At 40.0% G+C, this 17,526-nt stretch overlaps 1 protein-coding gene across 1 annotated transcript; it reads right to left on the bottom strand.

Annotated features, from left to right (window-relative positions):
* Window positions 1-8,989: 8,989 nt before the first annotated feature.
* On the bottom strand, window positions 8,990-16,533 carry LOC124528903 (butyrophilin-like protein 1). The gene is made up of 10 exons (XM_047102764.1): window positions 16,292-16,533; window positions 15,643-15,724; window positions 14,324-14,674; window positions 13,440-13,721; window positions 13,100-13,300; window positions 12,484-12,504; window positions 12,367-12,393; window positions 12,157-12,183; window positions 10,343-10,369; window positions 8,990-9,648 (listed from the first exon to the last, which is right to left on the bottom strand). The coding sequence occupies exons 1-10, from the start codon at window positions 16,424-16,426 to the stop codon at window positions 9,134-9,136; spliced, it is 1,668 nt and encodes a 555-aa protein (XP_046958720.1). The 5' UTR covers window positions 16,427-16,533; the 3' UTR covers window positions 8,990-9,133.
* Between the last annotated feature and the right edge of the window lie 993 nt (window positions 16,534-17,526).

Raw genomic sequence — 17,526 nt, 5'->3', positions numbered from 1 at the left:
GAGAATTTTGGCATCCATATTCATCAGGGATATTGGCCTGTAGTTCTCTTTTTTTACTGGGTCTCTGTCTGGTTTAGGAATCAAAGTAATACTGGCTTCATAGAATGAGTCTGGAAGTTTTCCTTCCCTTTCTATTTCTTGGAATAGCTTGAGAAGGATAGGTATTATCTCTGCTTTAAACGTCTGGTAGAACTCCCCTGGGAAGCCATCTGGTCCTGGACTCTTATTTGTTGGGAGATTTTTGATAACCGATTCAATTTCTTCGCTGGTTATGGGTCTGTTCAAGCTTTCTATTTCCTCCTGATTGAGTTTTGGAAGAGTGTGGGTGTTCAGGAATTTGTCCATTTCTTCCAGGTTGTCCAATTTGTTGGCATATAATTTTTCATAGTATTCCCTGATAATTGTTTGTATCTCTGAGGGATTGGTTGTAATAATTCCATTTTCATTCATGATTTTATCTATTTGGGTCATCTCCCTTTTCTTTTTGAGAAGCCTGGCTAGAGGTTTGTCAATTTTGTTTATTTTTTCAAAAAACCAACTCTTGGTTTCGTTGATCTGCTCTACAGTTTTTTTAGATTCTATATTGTTTATTTCTGCTCTGATCTTTATTATTTCTCTTCTTCTGCTGGGTTTAGGCTGCCTTTGCTGTTCTGCTTCTATTTCCTTTAGGTGTGCTGTTAGATTTTGTATTTGGGATTTTTCTTGTTTCTTGAGATAGGCCTGGATTGCGATGTATTTTCCTCTCAGGACTGCCTTCGCTGCGTCCCAAAGCGTTTGGATTGTTGTATTTTCATTTTCGTTTGTTTCCATATATTTTTTGATTTCTTCTCTAATTGCCTGGTTGACCCACTCATTCGTGAGTAGGGTGTTCTTTAACCTCCATGCTTTTGGAGGTTTTCCAGACTTTTTCCTGTGGTTGACTTCAAGCTTCATAGCATTGTGGTCTGAAAGTATGCATGGTATAATTTCAATTCTTGTAAACTTATGAAGGGCTGATTTGTGACCCAGTATATGATCTATCTTGGAGAATGTTCCATGTGCACTCGAGAAGAAAGTATATTCTGTTGCTTTGGGATGCAGAGTTCTAAATATATCTGTCAAGTCCATCTGATCCAGTGTCTCATTCAGGGCCCTTGTTTCTTTATTGACCGTGTGTCTAGATGATCTATCCATTTCTGTAAGTGGGGTGTTAAAGTCCCCAGCAATTACCACATTCTTATCAATAAGGTTGCTTATGTTTATGAGTAATTGTTTTATATATTTGGGGGCTCCGGTATTCGGCGCATAGACATTTATAATTGTTAGCTCTTCCTGATGGATAGACCCTGTAACTATTATATAATGTCCTTCTTCATCTCTTGTTACAGCCTTTAATTTAAAGTCTAGTTTGTCTGATATAAGTATGGCTACTCCAGCTTTCTTCTGGCTTCCAGTAGCATGATAAATAGTTCTCCATCCCCTCACTCTCAATCTAAAGGTGTCCTCAGGTCTAAAATGAGTCTCTTGTAGACAGCAAATAGATGGGTCTTGTTTTTTTATCCATTCTGATACCCTATGTCTTTTGGTTGGCGCATTTAATCCATTTACATTCAGTGTTATTATAGAAAGATACGGGTTTAGAGTCATTGTGATGTCTGTATGTTTTATGCTTGTAGTGATGTCTCTGGTACTTTGTCTCACAGGGTCCCCCTTAGGATCTCTTGTAGGGCTGGTTTAGTGGTGACAAATTCCTTCAGTTTTTGTTTGTTTGGGAAGACCTTTATCTCTCCTTCTATTCTAAATGACAGACTTGCTGGATAAAGGATTCTTGGCTGCATATTTTTGCTGTCTAGCACCCTGAAAATCTCGTGCCAATTCTTTCTGGCCTGCCAAGTTTCAAAAGAGAGATCAGTCACGAGTCTTATAGGTCTCCCTTTATATGTGAGGGCACGTTTACCCCTTGCTGCTTTCAGAATTTTCTCTTTATCCTTGTATTTTGCCAGTTTCACTATGATATGTCGTGCAGAAGATCGATTCAAGTTACGTCTGAAGGGAGTTCTCTGTGCCTCTTGGATTTCAATGCCTTTTTCCTTCCCCAGTTCAGGGAAGTTCTCAGCTATGATTTCTTCAAGTACCCCTTCAGCACCTTTCCCTCTCTCTTCCTCCTCTGGGATACCAATTATGCGTAAATTATTTCTTTTTAGTGTATCACTTAGTTCTCTAATTTTCCCCTCATACTCCTGGATTTTTTTATCTCTCTTTTTCTCAGCTTCCTCTTTTTCCATAACTTTATCTTCTAGTTCACCTATTCTCTCCTCTGCCTCTTCCATCCGAGCTGTGGCGGTTTGCATTTTGTTTTCCATTTCCTTTAAAGCGTTTTTCAGCTCCTCGTGACTGTTCATTAGTCCCCTGATGTCTGTAGCAAGAGATTCTCTGCTGTCCTGTATGCTGTTTTCCAGCCCAGCGATTAATTTTATGACTATTATTCTAAATTCACTTTCTGTTATATTATTTAAATCCTTTTTGATCAGCTCATTAGCTGTTGTTATTTCCTGGAGATTCTTCTGGGGGGAATTCTTCCGCTTGGTCATTTTGGATAGTCCCTGGTGTGGTGAGGGCCTGCAGGGCACTTCCCCTGTGCTGTGGTGTATAACTGGAGTTGGTGGGCGGGGCCGCAGTCCGACCTGATGTCTGCCCCCAGCCCACCGCTGGGGCCACAGTCAGACTGGTGTGTGCCTTCTCTTCCCCTCTCCTAGGGGCGGGATTCACTGTGGGGTGGCGTGGCCCGTCTGGGCTACTTGCACACTGCCAGGCTTGTGATGCTGGGGATCTGGCGTATTAGCTGGGGTGGGAAGGCAAGGTGCACGGCGGCAGGGGGGGCAGGCTTAGCTCGCTTCTCCTTAGGTGATCCACTTCAGGAGGGGCCCTGTGCAGCCGGAGGGAGTCAGATCGCTGCCGGAGGTTTGGCTCCGCAGAAGCACAGAGTTGGGTGTTCGCGCGGAGCGAGCAATTTCCCTGGCCGGAGCCGGTTCCCTTTGGGATTTTGGCTGGGGGATGGGCGGGGGAGATGGCGCTGGAGAGCGCCTTTGTTCCCCGCCAAACTGAGCTCTGTCGTCCGGGGGCTCCGCAGCTCACCCTCCCTTTGTCCTCCAGCCTTCCCGCTTTCTGAGCAGAGCTGTTAACTTATGACCTCCCAGACGCTAAGTCGCGCTTGCTGTCGGAACACAGTCCGTCAGGCCCCTCCGCTTTTGCAAGCCGGACTCGGGGGCTCTGCTTGGCCGGCGAGCCGCCCCTCCGCCCCGGCTCCCTCCCGCCAGTCCGTGGAGCGCGCACCGCCTCGCCGCCCTTCCTACCCTCTTCCGTGGGCCTCTCGTCTGCACTTGGGTCCGGTGACTCTGTTCTGCTAATCCTCTGGCGGTTTTCTGGGTTATTTAGGCAGGTGTAGGTGGAATCTAAGTGATCAGCAGGACGCGCGGTGAGCCCAGCGTCCTCCTACGCCGCCATCTTCCTAGTTCCTATTTGGGAAATTTCTATTCACCTCTCTTCAGGTTCACTGACTTTTTCCTTGGCCATTTTGAGTTTACTGACAAAAAGAAATGCCATCAAATGCATTCCTCATATCTGTTACTGTACCTTTTACTTCTAGCATTTCCATTGGGTTTATTTTTATAATTTCTGTACCCCTGCTTATATTACGTTTCTTTTTTTCCCCACTGGAACCCTTACCATTTTATTTATAATTATTTTAAGTTTCCTGTCTGATAATTACAACTTCTATGTCATATTTGAGTCTCATTCTGATGCTGAATTTGCCTCTTCAGACTTTTGTTTGTTTGTTTTTTGTTGTGTATTTGTGTGTGTTATTTTGTTTTGTTTTCGCCTTTTGGCATGCCTTGCAATTTTTTGCTGAAAGTCATAAATGTTGGATGAGGTAATAGGAACTAAAGCAATTAGGCCTTTAGTGAGAAGATTTATGTTAATCTGATAGAAATTGAGCTGTATTTAATGTTTTCTGTAGCTTAGGCACCAATGGCTTTAACTTCTTCTGCTGTCCTCTGTTGTCCTAGGCCTTGGGGTTTCACCATGTACTGTTTTCTAGATTCCAATTCTAATTTCCTTTCCTTCCTTTCCTTTCTTATTTCTTATTTGTCCCAAAGTTTATAGAAGTATGTTATTTAGTTTCCAAATATGTGGGGATTTTTGCAGGTATCTTCCCAGGTTGCTTTCTAATTTAATTTTACTGTGAACAGAGAAGATACTTCCTACAATGTGAATCTTTTTAAATATTTGAAGATATAATTTGTGGCTCAGAAAATGATCTCTCTTTGTAAATATTCTGCATGAATATGAATAGAATGTGCTTTCTCTTGCTGTGTGGTATGTTGTATAAATGTCAATTAGGTCATGTTAGTTGGTGGTTTCATTCAAGTCTTCTATGTCCTTATAATCTACTTATTCCATCAATTATTGAGAGAAAGGTATTAAAGTCTTTGACTATATTTATGGATTTGTCTGTTTCTCCTAATTTTATCAGATTTTTATTTATAAAATTTAAATGACTGTTAGATAATATTCATCATGTATTGTTTGTTTACTGCAAATGATTATTATTATCTAAACATTTAGTATTGTAATGTTCTCTTGATGAATTGATCCCTTTAATGTTATAGAATGGCCTTCTTTATCCTGGATAATATTCTTTCTTTGTTCTGTAATCCACTTTAATGTTAATAGAGCCATTCCAGCTATCTTTTCATTAATATTTGTATAATATGTCTTTTCCCATCCTTTTAATTTTAACCTATTTGTGTTTTTATATTTATTTTTCTTGTGGTCAGCGTATATTTGGGTATTTATTTTGTTTTTTTTTAAATTTTTTTTAATGTTTATTCATTTTTGAGAGACAGAGCATTAGCGGGGGAGGGGCAGAGAGAGAGGGAGACACAGAATCTGAAGCAGGCTCCAGGCTCTGAGCTGTCATCACAGAGCCTGACACAGGGCTCGAATTCACGAACCCTAACCCAAGCCGTAGTCGGATGCCCAACCAACTGATTCACTGAGGTGCCCCAGGGATTTACTTTCTTAACCAACCCAACAATCTGCCTTTGTATTTAATGTCATTATTGATATGGTTCAAGTCTATCATTTGTTTATTTTCTATTTGTTCTATCTATACTACATTAACTTTTTCCTCTTTCTGTTTGAGTTAGCTGATTATTTAAAAAAAATTAATATAATTTATTGCCAAATTGGCTAACATACAGTGTGTTTAGTGTGCTCTTGGTTTTGGGGGTAGATTCCCATGATTCATCGCTTACATACAACACTCAGTGCTCATCCCAACAAGTGCCCTTCTTAATGCCCATCACCCATTTTCCCCTCTCCCCTACCCCTCATCAATCCTCAGTTTGTTTTCTGTATTTAACAGTCTCTTATGGTTTGCTTCCTTCCCTCTGTTTGTAACTATTTTTCCCCCTTCCTTCCCCCATGGTCTTTTGTTAAGTTTCTCAAGTTCTGCATATGAATGGAAACATATGATATTTGTATTTCTCTGACTGACTTGTTTCACTTAGCATAATACCCTCCAGTTCCATCCACGTTGCTGCAAATGGCAGGATTTCATTCTTTCTTTTTGCCAAGTAGTATTCCATTATATATATAAACCACATCTTTAATTTTATTTTGAGAGAGAGAGAGCGTGAGCGCGTGAGCAGGGGACGGGCAGAGAGAGATGGAGAGAGACAGAATCCCAAGCAGGCCCCTTGCTGTCAGCATGGAGCGTGATATGGGGCCCAAACTCACAGACTGTGAGATCATGACTTGAGCCAAAACTAAGAGTCCTATGTTTAACCAACTGAGCCACCCAGGTGCCCCAAGCTGATTATTTTTTAATGATTCAATTTATTTCCATTTCTGGCTTAATAACTGTACTTCTGTTGTTATTTTAGTGAATGTTCACAGTTTATAGCATTCACTTTTAACTTACAACGTTCTAACCTCAAATGCTGTTAATACTACTTCATGTCTAGTAGGAGACTTACAGCAGTATTTTTTCATGTCCTCCCTCCTGGTTTTTGTGCTCTTGTTGTTATACATTAAATTTTTTCTTCTGTTATAAATCCCATTCTTCATTGTTATTATTTTTGTTTAAAGTGTCTCTTATCTTTTAAAAATTTTGAACAAGAAAAAGAAATCATTTTATAATTCCTTATACAGATACCATTTCCGGTGCTCTTAATTCCTTTGTATAGATACAAATTTCCATTGGTTACCATTTTCCTTCTGTTTAAAGGGACTGCTTTTACCATTCTTGTAGTGTGGGTCTGCTGGTGATGATTGCTTTTTTTTTGCTTGTCTATGAATGAAAACATCTTTATTTCACATTTGCTTTTGAAAATTTTTCACTGGGTATTAAATGCTATTCTGATGATATATATTTTTTCCATGTTTCTCACTTACACTGTTTACAATGAGAAATATGTTGTCATCTTTATCTTTGTTTTTCTGAACATAATTTAATTTTTTTACTTTGGCATCTTTAAATCTCTGATTTTAAGCAATTTGATTTGCATATGCTATGTATTCTCTGTATTTTTGTTCTTTGAGTTCATTGAACTTTGCTATGGAATGAATGTTTATGTTCTCCCAAAATACATAGGTTGAAGCCTAATCCCCAAAGTGATGATGGTGTTTAGTATTTCCACCTTTGGAAAGCAATTAAAACATGAGAGTGGAGCCCTTATGAATGGCATTAGTGTCCTTAAAAAGGAGACCCCACAAAGCTCCATAATCCCTTCAACCATGTGAAGACACAGTGAGAAGACAACCGTCTACAAACCAGGCAACTAGCTCTCACTAGACACCAAAGCTAAAGGCACCTTGATCTTGGAATTCTCAGCCTCCAGAATCATGAAAAATGAATTTCTGTAGTTTGTATGTCACTGAGTCTGTGGTATTTTTGTTATAGCAGCCCAAACAGACTAGGACAGCTTTTTGGATCTGGAGTTTATAATGATCAAATTTAGAATATATATTTGGCTCTTATTTTCTCAAATCCTTTTTCTGTCCTCCCTTCTCTTCTTTTCAAAAACTTCAATTGCCTTTGTATTCGGTCCTTTAAAGTTTTCCCACAACTCACTGATACTATTTAAAAAATACTTTAAAAAAATGTGCGGTTTATTTTGGATCGTTTCCATTTTTATTTATTCAAGTTTACTAATCATTTATTTCTGTAACTGTTAATCTGCTGCCAGTCATAGCCAATGTAATTTTCATCTCATTCATGGTCTTTTCCAACTAAAGAATTTGAATTTGGGTCTTTCTTTTAAATGCATATTTCTAGTGAACTTTTTGAATATCTAGAATACAGTGAACTTTTTAAATATCTGGAATATAGTTACAACATCTGTTTTAATCTCCTTGTCTATTTTTTTTTATTTTTTTTAACGTTTATTTATTTTTAAGACAGAGAGAGATAGAGTATGAACGGGGTGGGTCAGAGAGAGAGGGAGACACAGAATCTGAAACAGGCTCCTGGCTCTGAGCTGTCAGCACAGAGCCCGACGCGGGGCTCGAACCCACGAACTGCAAGATCGTGACCTGAGCTGAAGTCGGCCACTTAGCCGACTGAGCCACCCAGGCGCCCCTCTCCTTGTCTGTTAAATCTCTAACACTTTCATCAGTTCCATGTCACTTTTAATTTATTGATTTTCTGTTCATTATGAATTGGATTTCCTGCTTCTTTCCAAGCCTCGTAATTTTTGATTGGCTGTGAATTTTAACTTGAACTCTGCTCTGGAATAAAGTTAGATACTTGTAAATAATTTGATCCTCTTGAGCTTTGCTTTTAAGGTTTGTTCATCAGTATTGGATCAGTTTAGGTCTAATTATTCCCTGCCACTGGGACAAGACTCTTCTGGGTACTCTACTCCATATCCACAGAATTTACCAGGTTTTTCAGTATAGTTCACAGGAGCACATTCTCTTCTTACCCTATTTAAACATTAATTATTGTTTCTTCTAGTCATTTCATTTTAATATGACAGTTTTGATTGGAAGGAGAAGAAGGCCCTTTCCTTATCTCTGCTGGTGTCTATACTTAGAATTCCCCAAAATATATAGTTATTTCCCTTATTAATATCTTGGGCAAAGCAGTAATAAAATGTCTCTCTCTTTCTTTAATAAGATAAATACTTCAATATGCTCTCACTGCATTAGTTTTCCCAGACTGCTATCATGTTGACATCATCACATTTGTTAGAATTGGATTGTGATTGATATTTATTTTTTCTTTCCTCAAATTATCCTTGCATTTAAGATATAGCTTAGCTTGCATCAAATTATAATTTAACTTTTCTCCTTCAGCATTTGAAAATAGCACTATTTTGTCACTTTTATTCAGTGTTGCAATGGGAAATGTGAAGAGGTTTATCTAACGTTTACTCCTGTGAATAATGCTTTAGAAGTGCTACTTAAATTATGGTTCACACACCAGTGAACTATATTAACTGTTTCTTACCACTTCTTTACAAGATAAATATAGAAATAGAGTATTTCTAACATTTAGAGTAAATTGACAGAGAAATTTTAAGAATGTTGAATCTAACAATAATTACAACTTGTACGCATGTTTTTTATTGACTTCATTTTTACAATAATTTGTTTTAGAAAATTATCAGTCTGTGATATATTAAATATAAAGCAATAAACAGCACTTATAACAATAACAACTACAACAAAAAGATTCTCTGCAATTCAGAAACACTGCTGGATATAGTCAGAAACTCTGGTCACAAGGACTCATGGACCTTCAGGCCAAGAGGCCTCATAATCAGTGAGCCTGAGGTCACTCATCAGAACTGTAACCTGGGTGGCTCAGTTGATTAAGCATCTAACTTTGGCTCAGGTCATGGTCTTCTGGCACTCACATGCTTCATGAGGTCAAGCCCTGCATCGGGCTCTGCCTTGACAGTGTGGAGCCTGTTTGAAATTCTCTCTCTCTCTCCCTCCCTCTATCCCCCTCCCCCACTCTCTCTCTCTCTCAAAATACATAAACAAACTTAAAAAAAAAACACCTTAGCAATCTAGAGTTTACAGAGAATGGGCTATTATCCTCACAGTATGGGTTCTTCCTCTAAGTCACTTAATATTACACCTATAAGGAGAGCTTCATGGATTTAAGGTTGAAGTAAGGATAGAGTGACCCAGAGAAAGTTGCCTGGGTGAAGGAGAAGATGTGGGTACCCTCAGTCATGTCATAGAAAGAAATGTCATTATCCTCATAATCCAAAAAAATCACAATCTTTTGTGGACACTTTTTTATCAAGAGACACTCTTGCAGAGAAATGTTTTGGAGGCAATAGGTGAGAGCCCTGTATTCACATCCTTTCTTCTCTAAGACTCTGAATTTCTTGTTTTGTAGATCTTTGGATAACTCCCTGCTGTCTGTGGGATTCTCATAAATGCCTAGAGTCCACTCATCAGCGTCCTTAACATCCACTTCCCAGTAATGTTTTCCTGAGGTGAAGTCTTGCTGATTCAGTGTGATAAGGTTGCAGTCTCCTTGCTTATCCCTGAGAGATAGATCGTGTGTTTCCTCTTTGAAGTTCTCTTTTCTCTCTGGGTCAGAATTATTCTGATGAAAGATTTCCTGATTTACAGTCACAGTGGCTGAGGATAAAGAAAAGGGAAGGGAAGGGCCAACATTATATATTTCAGAAAGTTGTGCAAGCGAAACCTTGGAAAAACAGGATCAAGTAGTGAAAGAACACCTATCCCCTGAATGTGTGTGTACTGGGGGAGGTAGAGCTGTGGAGTGCTCTCACCTTGGGTGCAATTTACTTATCTCTTCTTATATTACCTATGTTATTATCAATGTCTTGGCAGAGTGCCAGAATGAGCTGAGACTTGTAGTGTTTACTTGAGAATAGTGTTTTTCCATGTTCTTTACAAATTAGAACCATGTTCTTCAATTAGTAACAGACTCCATGTCAGCTGACCTCTTTAAAAAGAAGAGTCGAGTTACTCTCACCATTTTGAGCACTTGTTACTCAGTTGGGGATCTCCTCAACAGGGGCTACAATTTCTGTTCAGAACCAAGTGGAACCCCCACCACACACACATACACACACAGAGATGAGAAAGCGTGGCCATTATATGAAAGCGGAAATGCAACCAGAGTAGCTAATCCTAGCAGCAATTTTCAGTTCAGGCCAACAGTTAATGATCTTCATGTCCTTGCTTCTCTTTACCAGAATAATCATACTTCTGTCTTTTCAACTAGGAGGTAATGTTAGGAGGGAAAAACAGGGTACCCTCAGGTAGGTTGGAAAGGAGTCAGAAAAATAAACAAAGAGCCACTCACCAGGCTGGAACTGTTCCTTCCTCCAGTCTGTAAAAGAGCAATACAAATTGAGACTGTGATGGAAGCATACCCACAGAATGAAGATGAGATACACACTTCCTCCTGGATCATTGCTGTCTCTTCTCAGCTCTCTTTCCGTCCTCTGCTGAGCCCCTTGAACAACGGCAGTGTCCAGAAACTACAAGACAAAGGATGTACTTCCTGCCTGCTATCTCAGATTAGAAACAATCCCCTCAATTGAGCTGATGCTGCAGAAATAAGTCTGGAGAACACTTGGAGCAGGGTCTAGTGTCCTAGGCACCTAAGACTTTTGTGGCACTCCTCACTGAGGATGAAAGTTATAAAATGTCATTGTATATTTTGTTTTGTTTTGTTTTGTTTTGTTTTGTTTTGTTTTGTTTTAGGGTTTTCCCAGCTTATGACCACTTCAGAGTAGAGTTAAATTTATGACCAAGGTTTTTAAACTAAGCTCTTTTATTTGGATACTTGTAATCAGATTTTTAATATTTTTCTCCAGAGACAGATTTCTCATGGGGGATAGAACTACATCTGCTTCTGCCTGGGGCCACTTCTCTTATGATAAGATTTATGATTTTATTTAAAGATTGGATATTCTCTTAGTGTCTTGGGGCAATAGGCAGATAAGAACTTATCCATAATTCTTGATGGTCTCTCACTGACCTGCCCTCTTCTAAGAAGGGTAGTACTCTATATACAGAATCAATGAATATGTGAGTCAAGAAGGACATCTGTGATCATGTATTCCAATCTCTTCATCTTAGAAATAAGGAGGCTGAGGTAAAGAAAGCAAAAATGACTGAATTCCTCAGCTGTAATTAACTGATAGATTTGGAACTAAAACCCACATATCCTCATCCCTACTATACTATACTTTGCTCTCTCTTGTAGAATCATGGAACGTGTTAAAGCAGCTCCGGAAAGAAAGCTTTTAATAGAAACTGCTTACCTGACTTTAGCCTTTGAGAGGGGCTCCTTGATCCTCTCTTACCAAAGCATTTACCAGACTGTGTGCATTTGCCTGGTTCTTAGTTTACTCATCCCTCCCACCCCAAGTTTAAGACCATTCAAGTTCTAAATGGTCAGAGATCATGGCTATGCACCAACATCTAACACAATATCTGGCATATAAAAATTGCACAACTGTATGTTTAAGGAATGACCTAGTATGCTTTTGAGGTCTAACTCTGTATTACATATGCACATACACTGTCTTAAACACATACAGTACATGGGCACAGGTATTAGAAGATATAAAATAGCCAGTTCCCTCTACTACCAGATAAACATATTTTTACAAATAATATTAAAATATTTTGAGAGATTGTTTTCAAACTTAAACCTTGTTCTTGTGTACTGAACTTTCTTTATTTATAGGTAAAATAAATAAAATCATAATATCTTTTTCTCCAAATGTGAAACGTAACATTATCTTCTCTTTTGAGCTTTATTCACAGTATAGGAGTGCTGATATCATATAGGATATTCTTTATTCTTCTTAAGTCTCATCAAAATCGCTCTGAATTCTTTCTCTTCCTTCTCCATTGTGGATAGGTTAACAATTTATGTCAAGTCCTACTCTATTCATGTGGAATTTACCAGTCAACAGTTATTTCTCTTTAGCTCTGAAAAATAATTGAATATTTGAGCTCCCAAATACAAAATACTATAGATTGGTACCAAATAAATCTTCACATCTTGCAAGTGGATGTGTGCTTGTGTGTGTTTATGTCTCTGCTTATTATACTCAGAATATCAGAGGCTCATGGAAAGAGCTAAGTCAGAGAGTTACTTACCAGGATACAGCAGGGCCTTCTTCCAAACTAAAACAGAACAAATCCAGTTAAGGCAAGCCAAGACATCCAGAGCCTCACATTCTTCTCCTTCCCCCTTAATTTTTTCCACCAATCACTGTTAAATCTTTCAGTCTTTCCCTCTGAGGAGAGGGAGCTGAGAAAGTGTTGGACATCAAAACATTGAGTGGTGTGGGAAACCCAGTTGCTTACCTGCATGGTATAGTGCCTTTCGCTGTTCTGAAAGAAATGACATTCAGTGAGAGACCCAGAACAGATGTCGACAGGGGAGCAAATTCTATACAGGGCATGAGAAGAAGCAAGACTCACCAAGTTCTTTCTTGAGGTTCTCTAAAAGAAGAGAAAAAATCCATCAAACTGGGTTTTAGCTGCTCTTGAGTTCATGGAGTAGCTGAATCAATTCCATGTGGCCTTCCCTTAAGTGTCCATAGTTAAGTAGGTGAGAAGGATTAGCAATCTAATCTTGACAAGTGCTAGGAAATGACAATCTAAAAATGACAAGTGCTAAGAAAAGTTACATGGGAAATGTCATGGGGTCACTGAGGAAGGAGGGCCTATGCTTCATGAGAAGGTAGGAATTTTTAGGTTCTTCAGAAGCTTATTCTCGAAGGAAGAATAGGAGGAGAAGATGGGGGAAGACATTTACACAAGGAGAAACAGCAGCATAGGTTGGGTACAGATGCATGAAGGGCATGGTGTGGTTTGAGGAGCCCCACCTTAGAGGCCTGATGATCACTGCCCACAAATCTCCAAGCTTCCCACATGGTTTTCTCCTTTCCATAGGATTCCCAGCTTTATGGAATTCTTGGTACCCTCTATTTTCCCTGGGGTCCCTTGGCAACCTTTTATTTTCCCATGTACATTATACATCCTATACCCCCAGCTGTTCCATGAACATCTGATTTGTCCTGCTGTTCCAATTTACCTTTCGCCTTAAGTGCCAATTCCTTTTCATTCTCCATCTGATCTCTTTCCTGAGATTCTTTCTTCCTTTTCTTTACTTCTCTTTCTTTGGCTTGGTGTTCTCTCCAGCCAATGTAGCTGATCCCAGTGAGGAGGAGCACCAGCGTAGGGACTGTCCCAACCAGGGCTGCCTTCCATGGGGACATCCTGGGGAAGAAGGGCTCTGACACAGGCATGTGAAGACACAGTGAGACTAGCCTAGAGGCTATCCTGCCCTCTCTCCAGGGCTCCCTCAACTCTGTTTCCCCCCTCCCTCCCCTCCCCACACCCCAGCTCTGCCTTGGGGTTTGTGCCTCACTCACCTGGGAGGAAGATGGCTGACACTTTCTCCTGACCAGAGAGGGGATTCTGGATGGAACAGGTCACATTGCCCAGAGAGCTGTCTGTGACCACAAGAGATGCTTCCACATGGAAGAGCCCATCTTCATCTTGGGTGTGAGACTCAGTGAGAGACTGTAACTTCACACCCATCATGTCACTCCACTGTACCCTGGGTTTTGGGAACCAGCCTTCTGCAGAGCACAGTACTCGTATCCCACCATCCTCAGGCCCCATCATGTGAACATGAGGCACAGAGCCCAACCCTGAGGAGAGAAGGCATGTTCCTAAGGCCTGTGGTCCTTGGGGTTTAGAAGCCCCCAAGGCTGAAGGCCAAAGTGCCCTCACTAGACTGATGAGCAAACTGAAGCTCAGAGGTAAAGAAACCTCTCGTAGTGAGTGTTAGGCCAAACTGTGATTCCTTTTTGAAATCAACTTGATGCCTTTGCACTATATTTGGACTAAGAAAGCTTTGGGGTCATTTCATGGATAGGAAAAAACAGGTACAATTAAAGCTATAGAAGGAGTTTAATTCTATAAATTGTCTTTTCCTACTGAATGTATAAAATTCTACTAATGTCTGAGGGTGTCAGTACCAATCTGAATTAATATTAGTTTATTTTCTGGAGTCTTTTAGGATACCAAAACAACCCTAAAAATATTGCCCTTTTTGGTGTTTAAAAGTAAATAGAGTATGTAGTCATATCCTCACTGTATAGTTTAGGAAACTGATATCCTGCAAGGTAAATTAGCACATCAATATCAATATATGGAAGATCATAAGAAATGCCACGTTAGGAATCCAAATGTCCTCATTTTTCTCTTTGTTTTACACCATGAAGCACACTTCTGTGCCAAGTTGACATACCTATAACATGCAGCTCCACAACGGCTTCTTGGGAACTGTGACCATCCTTAAAATGACACCGGTACTGGCCATGATCAGAAGCACGGACATGTTGGATCAGCAGGGCCACACCCCCTTTGCTGATGGAGTCCCTCACCAACTCTGTCCTGCCACGGTATTCCAGCATTTGCTCCCCACTTTGTTCCTGTCCATTCTGGTACACAAGCACAGCAGGGGAGAGTTGGGCTCGGTACCACCGGATGTCCATGTGGGTTGCACTCTGCTCAGGTGACAGCTGGCAAGGCAGAGTGGCATCTGTCCCTAGCAGAACCACGGTTGGCTCAACCGGTCCATTTACAGAAAACCCGGACACTGCATGAAAATCAGACAGATTGGGGGAATGAGTGAGGGGGAGACAAAAACCCCAACTGCATTTTTCTTTTTTTTAAGATTTTTTTTTTTTTGAGAGAGCACGTGTGCCCATGCACACATGTGCACATACAAGCAGGAGGGCAGAGAGAGAGGTAGAGAAAGAATCCCAAGCAGGCTTCACATTCAGCATGGAGCCTGACTTGGGGCTCCATTTCCACACTGTGAGATCATGACCTGAGAAGAAATCAAGAGTCAGTTGCTTAACCCATTGAGCCACCCAGGTTCCCCCATTTAATACATATATACGTATACACAAGGAAGAGCTTTTCTTTATGATAAATTCTTGTAGAATTGCTGAATCAACACGTATATAAATGAAACATTTTAATACTCCCTGCCTAACTGAGATCAAATTAAAGAGATGTTAACAAAAAAATATCATTATTGTAAACTCATGCCTGGTTTGTCTATAAACCTCGAGTCTGAAAACTTCCTGAGGGACCTTCGTATTTATGGAAGGACTCAAGTCCTTTTTGACAGAAAAAAAATTTTTTGTCAAGCGTCATAACCAGATAGAGCCCAGAGATCCTGAGTCCAAATTCTTTATGCTCAGACTTGGGTTTTCTTGGCAGTGTGAACATTATAAAGTATGTTTTTAACTGATAATTACATCAAAATTAAGCAGGCTAAAATCACCCATACTCAATAAAGATTTAGATAAACATAGCTATGAGTTTTTTAAGGTCTACCCAAAGTAATAAGGGGTGTTGATACAAAGATCACTCCCATTCTTGGCCAGAACTTTCCAGCATTCTGTTAGTGTGAACACAGTCACGGTTTTCCCCCAATATTGACTGCCCTTGAGAAGAGATACACTGGCGACTGATGAATGACCAAGTATTTTCATCATCTGAGAAGAGCCATTGAAAACAAGCCAATAAATAAAAAGCCTGAGGGAGAACACTGACCTGTTGAGTACCATGTAGACACCTGGAGAAGGAGGACAGGAAGGAGGAAGCCAGCATAATAGCCAGGAGAGCCCACCATCTTCTTCAGAACAGAAAGTAAAAGCACAAAATATTCACTCTGACAAGGAAGAAGTACTCTGTAGGAGAAGCTGGTGAGTAAGTTAGCAGGAAGAAGGCTTTTAGGGAAAAAAAATCCCCTGTTCAAAGATTTACTTTCATACACACTTTTTGGCTGTTATTCCTGACAGACCACTACCAATTCCAACCCCTCTCCAATGGGTTTTCCTTCCCTCTCTTCTTTCTGAAAACCAACTGTTTCTCCAGCAGAGAAACTATAAGTCATTCTCTTGTGCCCTGGGGGTTCTCTTGTTTATCTATGGACTCATCCTCTCACCAAAGCTCTCTTGAAATTAAAAACCCTGAGTTCATTTTGAGAAATGAAAGCAGACACAAAATTAGTCCACTCCTATTAGCCGATCTAACTTCCTCCTTCTTGCATTTATTCACTGATTCATTCATACATTTATTTATTTGTTTGACCACAAATACACTTGTGGCTTAACTCCAGAAAGAGAAAGGAGTTTTCTCTCCATGTGACCTGGAGCTCAAGCCCTTTTGTTTTTGGGATCCATATTTCCCACAAACTCACCTCCACATCACCACACATTTCTTTCTCACATCCAGATTGAGCCAGGGGCTTCCTGGAAACTCCTGATCTCCTCAGTGCAACTACAAGGCCCAGCTCCAGAGACAATTGGTACCTGGTTGTTCTTGTGGTCAGCATCCAAAGGTGTGGCTGTAGGTGCTGGGAGCAGTAAGTTTCTAACCCATCCCTGGATTGGAAAATGTACTTAGGAAGGGGGGCAAATGGAGCTGCCAAGAGGCGCTGACTGGTGAATGCCTCTCTTAGAAGGAGTCGAATGAGGAAGTCACAGCCTGCCTGCAGCTCTTCCTGTTACTTTGAAAAGTAGAGGTAATAGAATTAATCCTAGGGGACTTTGGACTGGGCTAAGATATAAAATGATAGGAAGTCTAAGGTGTGCTTTGGTCAAAAATGCTCACGTCTTCCTACCTGCAAAGGGCTGAAATCACATTATTCAGGGAGGGAGAATCCCTTTCCTGTGTGATATTCAGGGATGTTGGTTATCCCAATGTTTAACTCACAAAGTTAACTGATTAAGAGAATAAGAACCACAGATACAGGCTTCCTCCTATCACACCCCAAATGACACTGGAAGCCACATGCTGCGCTGTGCAGGGGAAAACAAGAGGTCAGAAATGGAGGGCTCTGTACTCTGAGGAACTTAGGGCTGTATATCCAAAAACTTTAGGGCTCCCTAAAGTAACATGGAAATAATAACACAATTGTACAGTCCCAGACGTAGAATGTGCTCAAAAGGCGTTTCTTTCCATTTCACATTCTTTCCAAGTCCAAGTCATGTTTTTTCATATCACACAAAGTTGACAGATAATTAGGGACACAAATAGCAATTGTGTAAATATTAGTATGTAAGCCACTAGCAGTCTGGTGAAAGGGATACCAAGATTCTAAATAAATATTCTCTAGAGACAGTGAGGTACATTTGACTCTTTAAAAATAAAATTTATGGAGATATAATTTGCATGCAATGGAATGTATGGATTTGAAATGTACATGCCAATGAAGTCTTACAAATGCTTACACTCATAGAACTACCACTTCCCTCAAAATATGGAACATGTTTGTCTCCTGAAAATTTCCCTCATCTTTACTGTCAGCCAATTCATTCCAGGAAAAATAAACAGTATTTTGATATGAATCATCATAGCTTAATATTGCCTTTCCTAAAACTTCAAAAACAATGAAAAAAAATCATACAGCATGTCTGCTTTAGCATTTGGCTT

This window comes from Lynx rufus, unplaced genomic scaffold (assembly GCF_022079265.1).
Source record: "Lynx rufus isolate CCGP_SWC_20201006 ecotype Redwood Valley unplaced genomic scaffold, mLynRuf1.p SCAF_6, whole genome shotgun sequence".
In the NCBI taxonomy this organism is placed as follows: Eukaryota; Metazoa; Chordata; class Mammalia; order Carnivora; family Felidae; genus Lynx; species Lynx rufus.
Note: the sequence above shows the minus strand (reverse complement) of the source record. Positions and strands in the feature narration are given on the sequence as shown.